Source organism: Rhipicephalus microplus, chromosome X (genome assembly GCF_043290135.1).
Source record: "Rhipicephalus microplus isolate Deutch F79 chromosome X, USDA_Rmic, whole genome shotgun sequence".
NCBI lineage: Eukaryota > Metazoa > Arthropoda > Arachnida > Ixodida > Ixodidae > Rhipicephalus > Rhipicephalus microplus.
In genome coordinates, this window is record NC_134710.1 from 460821215 (window position 1) to 460837022 (window position 15808).

Sequence of the window (15808 nt, forward strand, 5' to 3'; positions counted from 1 at the left end):
ACGTGTTCCCAAGTGGCTCATAAACAGAGCCGACTGGGAACAGTTTTGTACCATCGCTCGTCTAGGTTGGAATGACATATGTACTTCGAACATTGATGTTGCTGTCAACTTCTTCACAGCGTTTTTGATTGATGCTGCAACACAATGCATCCCACAAACAAATGGACACCCTGGAAAACGGCGTCTGCAATGGTGGAACTCTGAATGCCGAAACGCGCGCAAACAGCAAAACAGAGCTTGGAGGCTGCTTCGGAACTCACCGACAGCCGAAAATCTTGACACCTCAAGAAAATAAAGTCTCAAGCTAGGAAAACGCGTCGGCAGGCCAGAAGAGAAAGCTGGCAGAAGTTTTTGTCAGGGATCAATTCATACACACAAGAGGCCAAAATCTGGATCATGGTCGGTAGGATAGCAGGGAAACAAGTACACACACTTCCACTCGTAAACACTCAAGGTGATACCTTGGAAGATCAGGCAAACTTCCTCGGGGCACATTTTGAACGGGTATCCAGCTCGTCCCACTATACTGTCACTTTCCAAAAATACAGAACAAGAATAGAAAAGCAGAAACTCGAACATAAATCCACTAGATACGAGGCATATAACCAACCTTTCAGTCTAGCGGAGCTCCGAACATCTCTAAACTCCTGCAGTACTTCTGCCCCAGGTTCTGACCGTGTGGTGTATGAAATGTTAAAAAACCTACCAGCCGAAACACGAAAAACCTTACTTTTTTTGTACAATGCTATCTGGTTTTCTGGCACTATCCCTACCTCTTGGAAAGAGGCTATTATTATTCCCGTTTTGAAAGAGGGCAAGGACCCTTCTTTAGCTTCAAGTTATAGGCCTATTGCACTTAGAAGCTGCTTGTGTAATGTATTCGAAAAAATGATAAACTGCTGACTTGTACATATCCTTGAAACAAACAATTTGCTCGACCCATTTCAGTGTGGGTTTCGAGAAAGTAGATCCACCACAGACCACCTTGTTCGTATCGAGGCACAGATCAGAGACGCCTTCGTCCATAAACAATATTTTCTCTCTGTGTTCCTCGATATTGAAAAGGCGTATGATACAACATGGCGTTTCGGAATTTTCAGAGACCTGTCCCACCTTGGTGTGCGCGGAAGAATGTTTCATATGATCGAAAGTTACCTGTCAATACGGACATTCCGTGTCCGTCTGGGCAGTGTGCTCTCCCAAACATTTGTCCAGGAAACAGGCGTGCCACAAGGTGGCGTGCTTAGTTGCACACTTTTTTATTATCAAAATGAATTCTTTGCACTTGTCCATTCTCCGCCATATATTCTATTGTACATATGTCGACGACGTTCAGCTTGGCTTCAAGTCATGCAACTTGGCCATGTGTGAGCGGCAGGTTCAGCTGTGTTTAAATAAGGTCTCTAAATGGGCAGATGAAAACAGATTTCCACTTAAGGCACAAAAAAGCATGTGTGTCTTGTTCTCTCGAAAGAGAGACATGCACTCGGAACCTGACATTCGACTGAACGAGCAACGTCTGTCCGTCAAAGCCGAGCATAAATTCATAGGCTTAATCTTGGACAACAAGTTGACCTTCGTACCGTACATCAAGTATTTAAAAACAAAATGTTTAAAAGCCATGAATGTTATAAAAGTGTTGTCACGTACTACGTGGGGTAGTGATAGGCAATGCCTCATGAACCTCTATAGAGCCTCATTCGCACCCGCTTAGATTATGGGGCCGTTGTCTATCAGTATGCTACTCAAAGTTCCTTGAAGATGCTGGACCCCGTGCACCATTTGGGCATCCGCCTTTCTACGGGTGCTTTTCGCACCAGCCCCGTAGAAAGCCTTTATGTTGACTCAAATGAGTGGTCGCTTCATCTGCAGAGAACTTACATGTCCTTTGTGTATTTCCTTAAGGTGAAAGCAGACAAGAAGCACCCCTCATACTCTACAAATAATGATTTGTCGAGCTCAACTCTGCTTCAAAACAGGCCTTCGATGAGGCAGCCCTTCTCAGTTTGCCTGAATTGTCTAGCTGAAGAAACTGCAGTGTCACTTGAACACAGTTTAATGGCTCCTGTAGCATACCCGCCACCGTGACAGTGGCATACTATAGACTGCGATGTGTCTTTCCTAGAAGTTACAAAACATGCACCTATTGCCCATATCCGAACATACTTTTTGGAAATTCAAAAACAAATACACACGTCCTGAGTTCTTCACAGATGCCTCCAAGACTAACTCCTGTGTGTCCTACGCTGCTGTCGGCCCATCTTTTTCGGATGCTGGCCCTCTACATCCACGCACAAGTATCTTCACAGCGGAAGCTTACGCGATACTTGTGGCAGCTAAACACCTCAAACAATCACAAATACAAAAAGCGAGAATTTATACAGACTCCCTCAGTGTGGTAACGGCTCTGCACAGTATTAAAAAACAAAAAACCCGGTCCTTGTCTCACTTTACTCCATTTTGTGCACACTCTACACACTCAAACAACATGTTGTACTGTGCTGGGTGCCAGGGCACCGTGAGATCCAAGGCAACGTGTGGGCGGATCAGCTCGCTGCATCCGTCCATGAGAGCACCGCCATTACATCCATATCAATCCCGGCCCTTGATCTTAAGCCGTCTCTCAAACGAAACCTCAGGGACTACTGGCAAAGCAAGTGGGATACACACACACAAAACAAACTACACGTTATCAAGCCACACCTTGGCCATTGGCCACCAGTATCAAAATCACGCCTAACAGAGGTAACACTAACTAGACTCAGGATAGGACACACATACACGACACACACACATCTTCTGTCCGGTGGTGACCCACCATTGTGTGATAAATGTGGTGAGGCATTAACAGTTCTTCACGTTTTAATTCAATGTAAACAGTTAGACACTCTAAGAAGACAACACTTTCCATTAACCTACCGACAACATATACCTTTACACCCTGCAATGTTCGTTGGTAGGGAACCACTTTTTAGTAAGAAATCATTGTTAGGGTTTTTAAAAGAAATTCATAATTTTCATATCGTATACCCGGGCATTCCGTAGCACGACCTCTCCAGAGAGTTTTTCGCTGCGATGGCTACACAACAAAGCACTTGCGTCACGGCCCTTGGACGCAAGGGTACGAACGAGTGAGGCACTTGTGCTAATGCCATACATGTCCACCATCGTTTTTATTATCACCAACTTTTGTCATCCATTCGCACCACACACACCTTTCACGGCATAGCCATGATTTTATTACTCGTATGCTTTTACCCGCCTTACCGCGAGAAATTTATGGCCCTTATACAGCCGGTAATCACAATAATTGTCCACATTCCTTATCCTATGAACTGGCGCTTTTTGGTCATCAAATGGCCCTTGCGCCAAAAAACACCATATATCATCATCATTAATCAAGCTTCATCCCTCCTGCTCTACTTGTCGGACAGGGCGATGTAGTAGATTTAGCTCACTTGGAAGGCATGAAAGAATCTATGAAGGTTCGCCTCAGATAACCCCCTCGTTTGTTGGCCACCCTCGTGATTTTCTCATGGAATCAGCTTTGGCTGCGATGCGTTCTAACGTGGAGGCATTACTGCTATCCTCCTACAGGAACATACCGAGGATTCTAACTTTCTTTACGATTGGAATAATAGAGCCGTTTGCTGTGGTGATCAAGATATCGGGGAAAATTCCTTTCCTTGCCCTAACTGTTGGCCGGTAAAGAAGCAGTTCCAATTTATTAGCCGACAAGCTGAGTCTGCCTTGTCCAAAAAAAATCTTCAACAACCGTGATCGCTGTTTGTAATCTCTCTTCAATTTGCCCATCACTACTCCCCTTGCACCAGACGGTGATGTTGTCGGCGTAGAAGGTGTGACCAAGACTTTCAATCTCGGCCAGACTGTGGGAAAGTGCTCTCAGCGATAAGTTAAATAAAAATGGGGATAGCACTGCCTCTTAAGGAGTGCCTCTGAGTCCAAGATCGAATGTCTTCGAGCCGAGAGATTCTAGCTAGGCGAATGGAAGCTTTTTTATTCTTAAGAAATGAGGTGATGTAGTTGTAAAAATGTTCTCCTAGACCCACTTCTTTAATGAAATAAAGTATGTGAGAGAGTGTGACCTTGCCGAAGCCCTTTTCGAGGTAAAGCGCCAGAACAGCTCGGGTGTCTCTAGAGACCCTGCCAATGGTCTTGTGTTTTAAAAGCAACATTACATCCTGCGTTCACATAGACGGCCTGAATTAAATGGAAAGAGATTTCTTTCCTCGGCAAATTTGGTGGCCCGCTTGAGGATAACATGCTCGTTATCCTCAAGAGAGTTATCGGCTGGAGCGAGCCAAGCTCCAGGGGTTTCCCCGGCTTTGGAATGAGGAGGTCATTCGGGTTGCGCCACTCTACTGGAACCTCACCGATCTCTCATACATCGTTGATTTTATTCGTTAGAAGCTCGATATTCTCATCAGATAAATTCTTTAAGAGTTTGTTACTGATCCCATCGGAACCCGGAGCTGATCTGCAGTTTAGCTCATAAGGAACCTCTCGTACCTCTGTGTACATGAAAGGGGAACCAAGAGGGTCCGTTTCGTTCTCTGGCACTGCAGGAGGGTAGTCATTGTGTGAGGTGAGTTTTGTGCAAAAATATCTGGAGGCGAGCTCATCGATAATTTGTGTCTCTGTCCAACCAGAGTTCTTTAGGTTGTGGATAAGTCTGTCAATTGTAAGCTGCTGATTGGATTTGGATTGTTTTTCTCCCAGTAGATGTTTGAGGACGTTCCACTTTGCACCACTCCTCATTTGCCTGTCGACAGCATTGTATACTTCGCCCCATTGTAGTCCAGCTAGCGTTTCACTATGCTCATCTATCTGCCTATTAAGTTCAGCAATTTTTTGCGTAGGCGTCGGTTTAGTTTCTGTGTTTTTCATTGAGCCTGCAGCGCGTTTTTCGCTTCCAGCAGGTGGGCTAATCGACTGTCCATGTGCTCTAACCCTCTTTCTGTCTCCACTTTCTTTGTGGAAGCAGTGTCTTCTTTGAGGCGAATGAATTATTCGTTTAACGAGTTGTATTAATTCTTGTCTTGCTTTCTGATATCTCTAAAAAGGTCCTAGTCTGTGACGTGAAATTTTCTGAGCGGTGGTGACGAGATTCTTATTGTGAAGCTGCTAATGTAGTGATAACTACTAAGATTCTCTTGTAAGTTGGTCGATACGGGTTCCTCTACATTCCTAACCATGGTCAAATGTGGTGTGATATCCCTGCTGACCGAGTTGCTTATTCTGGTTGGGTATTGCAGATCGGTGACCTATGTGAGACCACAAGCTGTGATCTGTGCCGCGAGGGCTTTGCCCTTTGCAGTATCCTTGATATAACTCCAATCTTGATGATGTGCGTTAAAGTCCCGATGAGCGTTCGATCACCTGCAATTTTACACGCTTTGTGGAAAAGAGCATGAAACGTCTCTCTTCTGTCAGCTGGTGAGCTGTAAACGTTTAAAATTGAAAACGGATTGCTTAAGTTTAGCGTTCGGGATGAGCTCGATCATGATGTGTTCAATTTTCAAGTCCGGCCTTACGTCATGATACAAATAGGCGAGATGCTTTGAGATGACGTTGGCTACACCCCTCTTGCCCTCCTTGAAACACGCTTCAGCACGATAGTGACGAAGAACGATGACATCGGTGAGCGTTTCTTGGAGGAGGATTACTGATGGCCTTTCGGTAGCAGAGCGAAGAAAGTGTTGCAATGCTGCCTTCCTTTTGCGGAAGCTGACGCAATTCCATTGCCAGATGACTAGGTTGCTTGCGTTGCATTTTACCGACTTGAAAGGAGTGTACCAAGCAGTGCGTGCTGCCTGTCTGATTCTAAAATTTGAAGCCTCGCGGTGTGCTCGGTCAGTTGGAGCTTGATAGGGGTAATTTCAGGAATAATGTAATTTCTTCTCAGGCATCAGGCATTTTTTCTCTAACTTATTTCATTTACACTTTTCTCACTATTTATTCTCTTCTTTTTACGCACAAACCTGTTGTACACATGCTGCATTGCTCTTCGGCGTATGTGTTTGTGGTTGTGTCGCCATTTACGGTGCTGTGCTTGGTTTTAAAGGAGCTGACGTAATTTTTCTGTAGGGAGGATTTCAGATGGGTTTCATGAAGTCTCGGCTTATAGTGCCTATATGTTTACAGGTACAATCAAATTAGCCGAGGGAAAGCATAGGGGACATTATTTCTCTACTTGAACTGTAGTGTTGTAATGATGACCTAAAGTGAAACGAAACCAATCAGCTGTGCGAAAAATAATGTTCATCTTAATGTACAATGCTCTGCCGATTGAGCTACGATGGAAAGTGCTTCCCGTGCACTTCGTTGGGAGTGTGCCACGGTGGTCGAGTGGTTACAGTGCTCGACTGTTGACTAGCATTACTGAGTTGGAATTACTCGGCAATCTTTCCACATTTTCTTGACATCGGAATGAAATGAAAACGACATTTAGTGTGGTATAATAGAAATGAAATTAATTGCCTTCTCCACAGAATGGAATGAAGTGTCTTTTGTATAGAATGAAATGGGAATGCAATTAGGTCTTTTTCTGTAAATAGAGCACATTTTCATCAACGTCCTGTTTCTAACTTCAAACATTAGTAAGTCAGAGCTATAGATTTAACAATGAAACTGCATTTTTAAAATGGTTTTGCTAATTACAAGTGCGGTACATTTCTAAGTAATGTGTCTACTACAATTCTATTCTTATGTAGACTGTGTTGCTCCAACCCCGCCGCGGTGGTCTAGTGGCTAAGGTACTCGGCTGCTGACCAGCAGGGCGCGGGTTCAAATCCCGGCTGCGGCGGCTGCATTTCCGATGGAGGCGGAAATGTTGTAGCCCCGTGTGCTCAGATTTGGGTGCACGTTAAAGAACCCCAGGTGGTCAAAATTTCCAGAGCCCTCCACTACGGCGTCTCTCATAATCATATCGTGGTTTTGGGACGTTAAACCCCACAAATCAATCAATGTGTTGCTCCAAAGTTTGTCTCAGTTCCTTGTGTAACTGTGGCTATATGCCGTTGGTATCCGTCTGCTGAACTATGGTGTCGACATAGTCCCCCCCCCCCCTTTTCTTATGCCTTGCGAATTGTGTTCTTTCGAAAGCGTCCCAGTGACAGTATGTCTAAGGCGCTGTAACTCTTTCAGAAACTGTCTATGAAGAACTGCCCTGTATATGTTTGAAATTCCTACAACGTTACTTGCAGACACTCATTCTATTGGAACAATAATAATGAAATAATTGTCAAATTTATGTGCATTATAGTTACCCATTCAAAGTAAACAGTAAATAAATATCCGTATACTTTTCTTGGCATAACTGTATGACAGTTCTCAGTAATACTGTTTCTAACAAAGAAAACGAGGCCTTAAGTTCACTTTTATTTCCTCATTTATCCTGAAGTCATTCATGCTTGCTTTTCGCATAAAGAGGATAAAATCTCAGGCTAGGAATATAGTGCGAATTCATTTTGGTCATTTGAATTTTCAGAAAACAAATTCTGATTTTCGCATTGTTTGCAGGAAGCGCATGTCATAGGACTCGTCGAACGTGGTAGTGCCTTCAGAAAATTGATCGTATGTATTAGTACACTGCAAAATGAAGTTAAATGAAGACATGTTTCCTATTCAGGAAGTTCAATTCATCGAAAGTACTTTTCTCAAATTTTACTTGATGCAAATAACAAAAAGGAGTGCTGTACACAACTCTGTACATAGCGTCTCAAAGGGTTAATGCTGTCTCCCCATCCTTCGCTACTTCGTTAGTGCTACTGTTGCTGTCGGCGACTTTTTCAACATACCACTCAACATGCCATTCCGGCGCATGTTGGAAAAAGCGCTTCACTACAGGAACTTCGAGTTAGGTGCACATCAATAAAAAATTACGGCATATTCACGGGGTGAATGATGATGAATGGGCGAAGCTCCGGAGGGATTCATCGGTAAACTGTAAATCTTCCGTGTAATTCGCCCAGTCGATCATCATGTAAAGACGTGAGAAACGCTGTGTGTGTATATACACAAATCAACTTTTATTTGTTCTTAGACGATGGATGGCTTGCGATGTCCCTTCATTATGACGGCTTCATGGTCTGTGAAATGAAGGGAGAGCGGTTTCTGTATGGGTTGCAGTGGGCAATTTGCAAATACTAGGTCTATGCATGTTCCTCGGATCGTGGTAGGTTTCATATGGTCAAACGATATACGTCTGAGTGCATATCTAGAAGCCATATGTTGGATAAGCCAATTATTGTCTATGATAGCCACGTTAAAGTCTCCAAGTAGTACAAATGGTCCATTCTTGTATTTGTTCTCATAATTTCGTAACGCAGTGTCTATGAATGTCTTGATGTTCCCGGTCGACAGGTTGGGTGCGAGGTACATGGTCATGAGGACGATTCCAGAGTCAAAGAGTTTGATGGCTGCATATTCTCCGTTTTGGCTTTGACTCGTGAGTGGTAGTCTGAGATCTTCAGCCGTTTCCGTTTCCGTTTGCCTCACGTAGATGGTGACACCACTTGCAGGACGTTCTGATTCATCGGTACACACGACGGGAACATATCCTTTGACGAACAATCTCGTCACGTTCCACGTCTCGGTAAAGCACAGCACGTCGACGGCGGTCAGTATGGGGTCCCTTTCTATGTCAAGTGCGTGGGCATTGAGAGAGCGAACGTTGAGGAGGGCAATGGTAAACTCGTTGGAAGAGTCAACGTCTTCTCGCAGAGATCGTTGATACTGCTGCGTCATGGTCGGTAATCGATGTCGGCCTAGACGTTGAAACTCGTTCAGCATCGCCGTGTCCTCGTTCTTGTCTTTATGGTAGAACCGCTGGTCTCCTTTTGCATTGGTGAGGTAGAGGTTATTTACGTTGGTGCAGCGGCTGAGCGCGACGTACACCAACTTCTGGGGGTGCGTTTTATTATATTCATAGACAATTGACGAGTACGTTCCCCCTTGGGACTTGTGGACCGTAATGGCACTGGCCTGAACGAGGGGGGACTGCCTTCTCTTGCAGGCAACGCCAGTCTTGCGATCCAAGGTTAGGGTGGTAACACGAGGTTCGATGGGGACCCAGAAGGCGTCGATGACGTGACCACTCCGCTTGGCCTCGTTCACCATTCGCTTGGACCGAAGACGAGTAAGCTTACCCGTGGTTGTGGCGTCGTCAAAGTGTAACCAGAGGCGTTTTGGCAAGTCGCCGTCGTTTACCGCTCTCTCGCACACCTTTAGAATGCCAACGGCCCCATTGACGAGACCGTCTATGACGTCAATGTTGGTGGTAATCATGTACGGTTTGCCGAGGACGATGAGAATTTCGCGAGGGAGGTTTGCAAACTCGGTGTGTGACATTTTCTCAACTTTTGCGATTGCCTTGTCGGTTGGCGCACCCCAGGTAGGTATCTTCGGCTTACAGTGAAACGACTTCTCCTCCTCCTCGCTGTGCTATGAAAGTATTGAATTTGTTGACCTCTTCGTTGGAGTAGAAGAGTCGTATCGCCGAGGACGCACGAACCAAGACTTCTTCTGTGGTGACGAAGCAGCTCTCGAGTAGTCGGACCTCATCGTTCTGAACTGCTCTTCCGTCTCCGATCTTTGTGAGCAGAGCCGAGAAGGAGGCATCGGATTGTCTGACGACTTGGACGAGCGGAAAGTAATCGAGGTAGTGCCATTTGATTGTGGCCCCGAAGAGCCCACCCGCTTCTCGGCACCTCTTATACACCTCGTTTGCGCGGACGGGTGGTAACTGGCGCAAATCACCGCACATGATGACGTCGAGGCCTCCGAAGGGTTCGTCTAGCTTTTGGGTGATTCGCTTGAGGCGACAATCGATGGCATTGAGGTTATCAGACGACAGCATGCTAACCTCGTCAACGATGATGCACTTGACGTAACGGAAAGCAACTCGAAAGGTATTCAGTTCGCTGTCGCCCAATCCGAGGTCCTTCTTGTTGCGAGTGAGCTTGAAGGCAGAGTGCACGGTGGTTCCGCCTACAGCCACGGCCACCTTTCCCGTGCTCGCGCAAATGACGAATGCATTGTATGGACCTGCATTATCGTTATAGCGGTTGTAAACGTCCATGACGAGCTTTAGGACGAACGTTTTACCGCATCCCGCAGGTCCTGTCAAGAAGACGCGCAACAGAAGTGCTCCGAGTGTCGTTTGCCTGTGGATGATTTCTCGGAGCAACTCGTACTGCTCCGCATTCGTCATGCGCATGAGTCTGGTATATTCCTCTCTATCCATGACGTCTTGCCTTTTGCGCACGGCAGCACAGGGACTGGTGTCTTTGACGGCACGCATCAGGTCTTCGTTGGGCAAAAGGTCGGCGTCTTCGTCGGCGGGAACGGCGGCAACGACCGCGGCGTCAACGGCGGCCGCATCTTCTTCTCGTTGCTGCTGTATCCTGCGCTCTTCAATCAACTGAGCCACGATGTCGTCGTCGTTGCCGATGTTGTATTGGCGATGTTTGGTAGCAATCAGGTCCTTGTTGGCCTCGAACGTCTCGAGGTATTCGTTATGATCGAGAACGTCGACAGCCTCGTTCCTGAACGGTACGTAAAGGAGGACCTGCTCTCTCATGTAATCCTCCGGTTGATCTGCGGCACTGTAATGGCGGTAGCGGATGATGATGGGGTGCTCGCGAAGACCGTATCCGCGTTTGTACTTGCTTGCAAAGTCGGCAAGGCAAACGTCTTCCATTTCGGGCGGCCTGCCCTCGTACCTCTGGACGATGTTGAGCTTCCAGACGTCGGTGGACGAGACGCCAACGTTTGCCAATTCCTCGTTGGTCTTGCGTACGCGCACTCGTTCCTCTGGGTAGCACGTGGGTATGTAGACGACCTCACGGCTCTTTTCCGACATTTCCTGACCCAAGAGGAACCAGGCCGCCTCTTGCGCCGACATTTCGACCCCTTTGAGCATGGTCACTCCCAGGGAACGTACGATGGCAGAGTATTCCATTTCTGGCTTTTCTTCTAGAATTTGCATTACGGCCTTGTGTAGGTTGGACATGCCGCGATCCGCCTTGTTGACGTAATCGACGACATACGTTGCACAGGCGTAGTGGTCTAGGATCACCTGAAGATCCATGTTGGAATCTAGGACCTTGGCGATCCAGGGGTTGAAGGGATTGACCATTTTTTGCACCGGGGTGCGACGATGTAGAACGCAGGGACGCGTAAATCCGGCTCTCAAAATGTCCATGTATTCTGCGTCGGACCGAACGTTGAAGGTGGCGAGAAAGTCTTCCAACGAGACGAACGATCCCCTCTCCAAAGCGTCGTGCATCTTTTCATACTGTTGCTTGAGTTTCTGACGATGTGCCTTCTCGGCCTCGTCCTCGGTCGGAGGAAAGGGGACTACAATCCTAGAGTCATTACTGGGCATGAACGGTGCTCCGAAACGGCACTTGGTGCGTCCCCGCTTATAGCAGATGTGGGTATGAGCGTGCAGCTGGGTCCTGGGTCTCTTTAGAAGGTCTGTGTCGAGCGTGAGCAACGATTCGACCATTTCCAGCTTGCGCGGCATGTTGCCAGACACTTCCTCTTGCGGGGCGTTATCGAGCCACAGAATGGTGTGAATGTGTGCGCTACCACGCTGTTGGAATTCGACCCGCTTGAAGAAGTCTACCACAACATAGGGCTTGAACGGGGAGCATCCCTTATCTTTGAGTATGTTGAGAATCACATTGAAGATTCGATGGGTGTAAATTGCACACGCAACTGGGTCGTTATTGACCAGTTCGACGCGTTGCATGGAATTCAATTCTTCCAAGGCTCGTGCCACCCCTTCGGGACCCACTCACAAGCGCTTCAACGTTTCGATGAGTCTGTCCCAGTGCAGTTCCGCGGCAGAGAGCGTGAGAAATGCATGAGGCTTACCCAACTGGCGAATCATGGCGAAGAGTTCCTTTCTTCGATCTTGCCAGTATTGTACGGTGTTTGGTATGCCTCTCATGAAGCCGAGATCTCGGTTGAGGACTTCATCCATGAAATGTGCATTCTCAAGTTGCTGCCGCGTAATCGCACTGGTGATTGCATTGGTCCTGAACGTCATCGTCTTGCTGGCAACGTTGTGACACATGACCTTCATGGCCATGTAGAAGACTTGATCGGGGCACACTCTGCGACGATCGGTACGATGAATCTTGCTACTCGCCTTTGTGAAGGGGGTCGGTCTGGGTCCGGTGATTCTACGAGGTATACCGAGGTATATTAGAGCAAACGACAACTCTTCGGCATACTCGTCAAAGAGCAGAGAGATGGGAGTCTGCCCTTCACCGGGTGCCACGTGGAGACTGTGCGTACCTTCGATTAGACCTATTTCATCAGCTGCAGAATGCGCCGCCTTTCCCGCTACAGATTCCGCCGCAACGTCGCCGCCACTGTTGACGCAGTTAGTGATGACGCAGGCTCCGTCGTCAAAGATCATGGTATGCGCCATTGCGTTGAGTGCAATCGCCGCCTGCATAGGTTCTTCCAGGTCGGTAACCTCCGGCGCCGGCTCGATCTCGTCGTCGTCCACGTCACCGTCGTCTTGCACGTTCGCGAGGCGGCTCCAATCAATTTTGATTTTGAGGTACTTGTATAACGGAGAATGCTCGAGGTGTTTGAGCCACTCGTGGATGTTACGTTTCTTAACGAGACCTTTCTTATACGACGGTTTGCACACGAGCCGGCGCTTGAGATGAACGTCGATGGCCACGTCGTCCGGAACGTTCCGAGGTAGGCATTGAACCGTGTTGGGGACGTTTATCGGAACGTTAACCACTTGCCCCTTGATGCCGTACTGTCCGCTTCCGTGCGTCAACCGCCTTATGCTCATGAACGGTAGGCGAGGAGCAATCAGTCGTTCCTCAACGGGGTTCAGAGGCGGCAAGTGATCCGGTTTGGGTGGGTACGTGTAGCCATATGATACGCTCATTGGAGGCACCTTTCCCGCCACTAGCGAATTCTTGCTGCTCGAGCAAACATTGTAGTCACCGCCACTGCTGCTGCCGCCGTCGTCAGCGGGGAACTCGCGCCGAAGCACGGCAATGGCATTACCCCGAGCCTGGTCGTTCTTGGTGGAAGATGTCGTGACTAGACTGTTCGAGAACCACAGTCTGTCACACACACCACAGCTATGGCCAAACGAAACGTCCCGGAAGTCGCGCTTGAAACGCGCGTCGGCACCTTCGTGTTCTTTCTTAGCGCGTTTTGCAGAAGCCTCTCGAGCTCTCGCTTCGGGGTTCGCCTGTCGATACGCACGCTTTCTCGCCGCTTCCCGTTGTGTGGCAATCGGCAGGTCCTGTTCACGCCGCAGCCGTGCCGCTGCGGCCACTTTTTCACGTACGGCAGGATCTCGGCGGCGGCGTCGTGCCGCTTCAGCCTCTCTTTCACGTACGGCAGGATCTAGGTGGCGGCGTCGCGCCGCTGCAGCCTCTTTTTCACGTACGGCAGGATCTTGGCGGCGGCGTCGCGCAGCTTCACGGAGCGCTTCTGCCTCGCGCGCTCGCACATCGGGATTCTGTCTGCGAGCGCGCGCTGCTGCCGCCTTGCGCTCTCTCCGCTGTGCAGCCTTATCCATCCGGCGACTCCGAGCGCGCGCCAACAGCGAACGGATTTTATTACAACGCTCCCCGTAGCGTACGTCGCCGCACTAAATCGAACGATTGCCTTCAACCAATGACACGCGCCATATGTGACATCATTCCTATTTTATAAGATCTCGCGTCTTTCATCAACTACAAGTACCGCTTTCTAGTTTATAACATCTTGCATCTTTTCATCATCAGCTACAAGTACCACCATCTAGTAAACACTACAAGAACTAAACGAGAGGTGGCTACATACAGGAGACGGTACCGCCATCTAGTGAACACTGCAAGAACTAAACTAGAGGTGGCTACATGGACGGATGGATGCTATGAGCGTCCCCTTTATAACGGGGTGGTGACAAGTATGCCACCAGGCTCGACAAAAAAAAAAACCTTTTTTCTTTTTTTTTATGTTGGCCTAATGCCTCTACTTCGATAAATTCTATCTTAATGGAAAAAAGGTAAATTTTCAGCTTAAGTTCTCTGTCACTTACGGCACACTGTCCATATTTTATTTTTCCAATATTTATTTTTGTCCTTTCTCTCTAATTTTCTGCCACCAATACTCTAACCGTCTCTTACTTATTTCAATCGCGGGTGTGTTCAGCTTTCCATTGTTGTCCCTAAAACCCAAGGCTTCCTGTAGGCTCGTGCCCAAACGTACACCTGGGTGGATATCTCCACATTCAATCAGAACATGCTCCGCCGTTTCCTTATCTTTCCCGTAGCATGTGCATTGTTCTTCTTCTTTACTGAATCTTGCTTTATAACTACGCGTTCTAAGGCAACCCGATCTCGCTTCAAACAGTAAAGCGCTTCCCCTTGAATTATCGTAAAATGCCTCCCTCCTTATTTCATTTTTGCCCTTTCGGTAGTTACTCAAAGCCGGTTTTTTCTCCATAGCTGCATCCAGTAAATCCTCTCCGCCTCCCTGACTTTTCCCTTAACGCTCTTTGTTGACATATGGCTCACAATACCAGCCGTATATTTACTAGTGAGTCTTCTAGTTCTTTTTCTCCACTGTGTGTCCACGCTCTTCCTATACAAATAACGGAACACCTTCTCTGCCCATCTACTCTCCTTCATATTTCTTAGCCTTTCTTCGAACCTTATTTTGCTCTGCGCTTCCCTCGCCTCAAAACCTGCCCACCCCATATCGCCCTTTACAGCCTCGTTTGTCGTCTTCCCGTGAGCACCCAACGCGAGGCGTCCCACAGTCCTTTGATTTACATCCATTCCCGATTGCACCTCTGCCCTCATGCACACCACTGAGTTCCCAAAAGTGAGCCCTGGAACCATTACACCCTTCCACAGAACTCGAAGCACCTCATACCTATTGTATCCCCACAACGCTCTGTGCCTCATTACTGCCGCATTCCTCTTTCCTTTTGCTGCCGAGGCTTTTTCCTGTACCTCCATGTATCTATCACTCTCATTTACCCATACTCCAAGGTACTTGTATTCACTTACCCTCGGTATTTCTTGGCCTTGTATGGACACCGTCTGATCCCAGGGATCATTGAATACCATCAATCTACACTTCGTTACACTGAATCCTAGTCCAAGAGCTTCACCTTCCCTTCCGCATATATTCGCCAGCTGCTGTATATCATCTCGACTGTCCGCAAATAAGACGATATCGTCCGCATAAAATAAACCTGGAAGCTTCTGCTCAATCATCATGCCGCCCTGTTTGTGTGACAGATTAAAACCAATGTTGCTACCTTCTAGCGCTTTTTCCATACTCACCATGTACAGCATGAATAACAGTGGGGACAAAGGACATCCCTGTCTCAGACCCCTGCTAACCCCAACGTTCTCTTTGCTACGCATTCCTTCCCACTCTATGCAAACTGTATTTTCTCGGTATATCTCCCTCAAAAGCTGTATACAGTCGTCGCCCATGCCCATTCCTTTCAATATATCCCACAAAATTTCCTGATTAACGTTGTCGTATGCCCCAGTGATGTCTAGAAAAGCCACGTACAAGGGCCTATTCTCTATTTTAGATATTTCTATACACTGAGTGAGAACAAACAGGTTATCGTCTAACCGCCTGTCGACTCGAAATCCGTTCTGAAGTTCTCCCAAAATATCGTTATGTTCGGCCCATGTTTCTATTTTCATTTTTACTGCTTGCATCGCCAACCTGTATAGTACCGATGTAATGGTTAGTGGTCTATACAAGCGAATCTTGTCCTTTTCTC

General features: G+C 47.5%; 2 protein-coding genes across 2 annotated transcripts; both read right to left on the minus strand.

The window, feature by feature from the left end:
* Positions 1–9430: 9430 nt before the first annotated feature.
* LOC142775525 (uncharacterized) lies at positions 9431–11779 on the minus strand. The gene has a single exon (XM_075876967.1). It carries the CDS (start codon positions 11777–11779, stop codon positions 9431–9433), a length of 2349 nt encoding a protein of 782 aa, XP_075733082.1.
* A 45-nt stretch (positions 11780–11824) lies between these two features.
* On the minus strand, positions 11825–14074 carry LOC142775526 (uncharacterized). The gene is made up of 2 exons (XM_075876968.1): positions 13358–14074; positions 11825–13258 (listed from the first exon to the last, which is right to left on the minus strand). The coding sequence occupies exons 1-2, from the start codon at positions 13589–13591 to the stop codon at positions 11825–11827; spliced, it is 1668 nt and encodes a 555-aa protein (XP_075733083.1). The 5' UTR covers positions 13592–14074.
* Between the last annotated feature and the right edge of the window lie 1734 nt (positions 14075–15808).

What these genes read in the sequence shown, in the direction of transcription:
- LOC142775525 (XM_075876967.1), bottom strand. Translation starts at nt 11,779, where the DNA reads ATGCAACGCGTCGAACTGGTCAATAACGACCCAGTTGCGTGTGCAATT.
- LOC142775526 (XM_075876968.1), bottom strand. Translation starts at nt 13,591, where the DNA reads ATGGATAAGGCTGCACAGCGGAGAGAGCGCAAGGCGGCAGCAGCGCGC. An exon ending in GCCGCCGCCGAGATCCTGCC is followed by an intron (nt 13,259 to 13,357) that starts GTACGTGAAAAA and finishes GCGTATCGACAG; the next exon opens with GCGAACCCCGAAGCGAGAGC.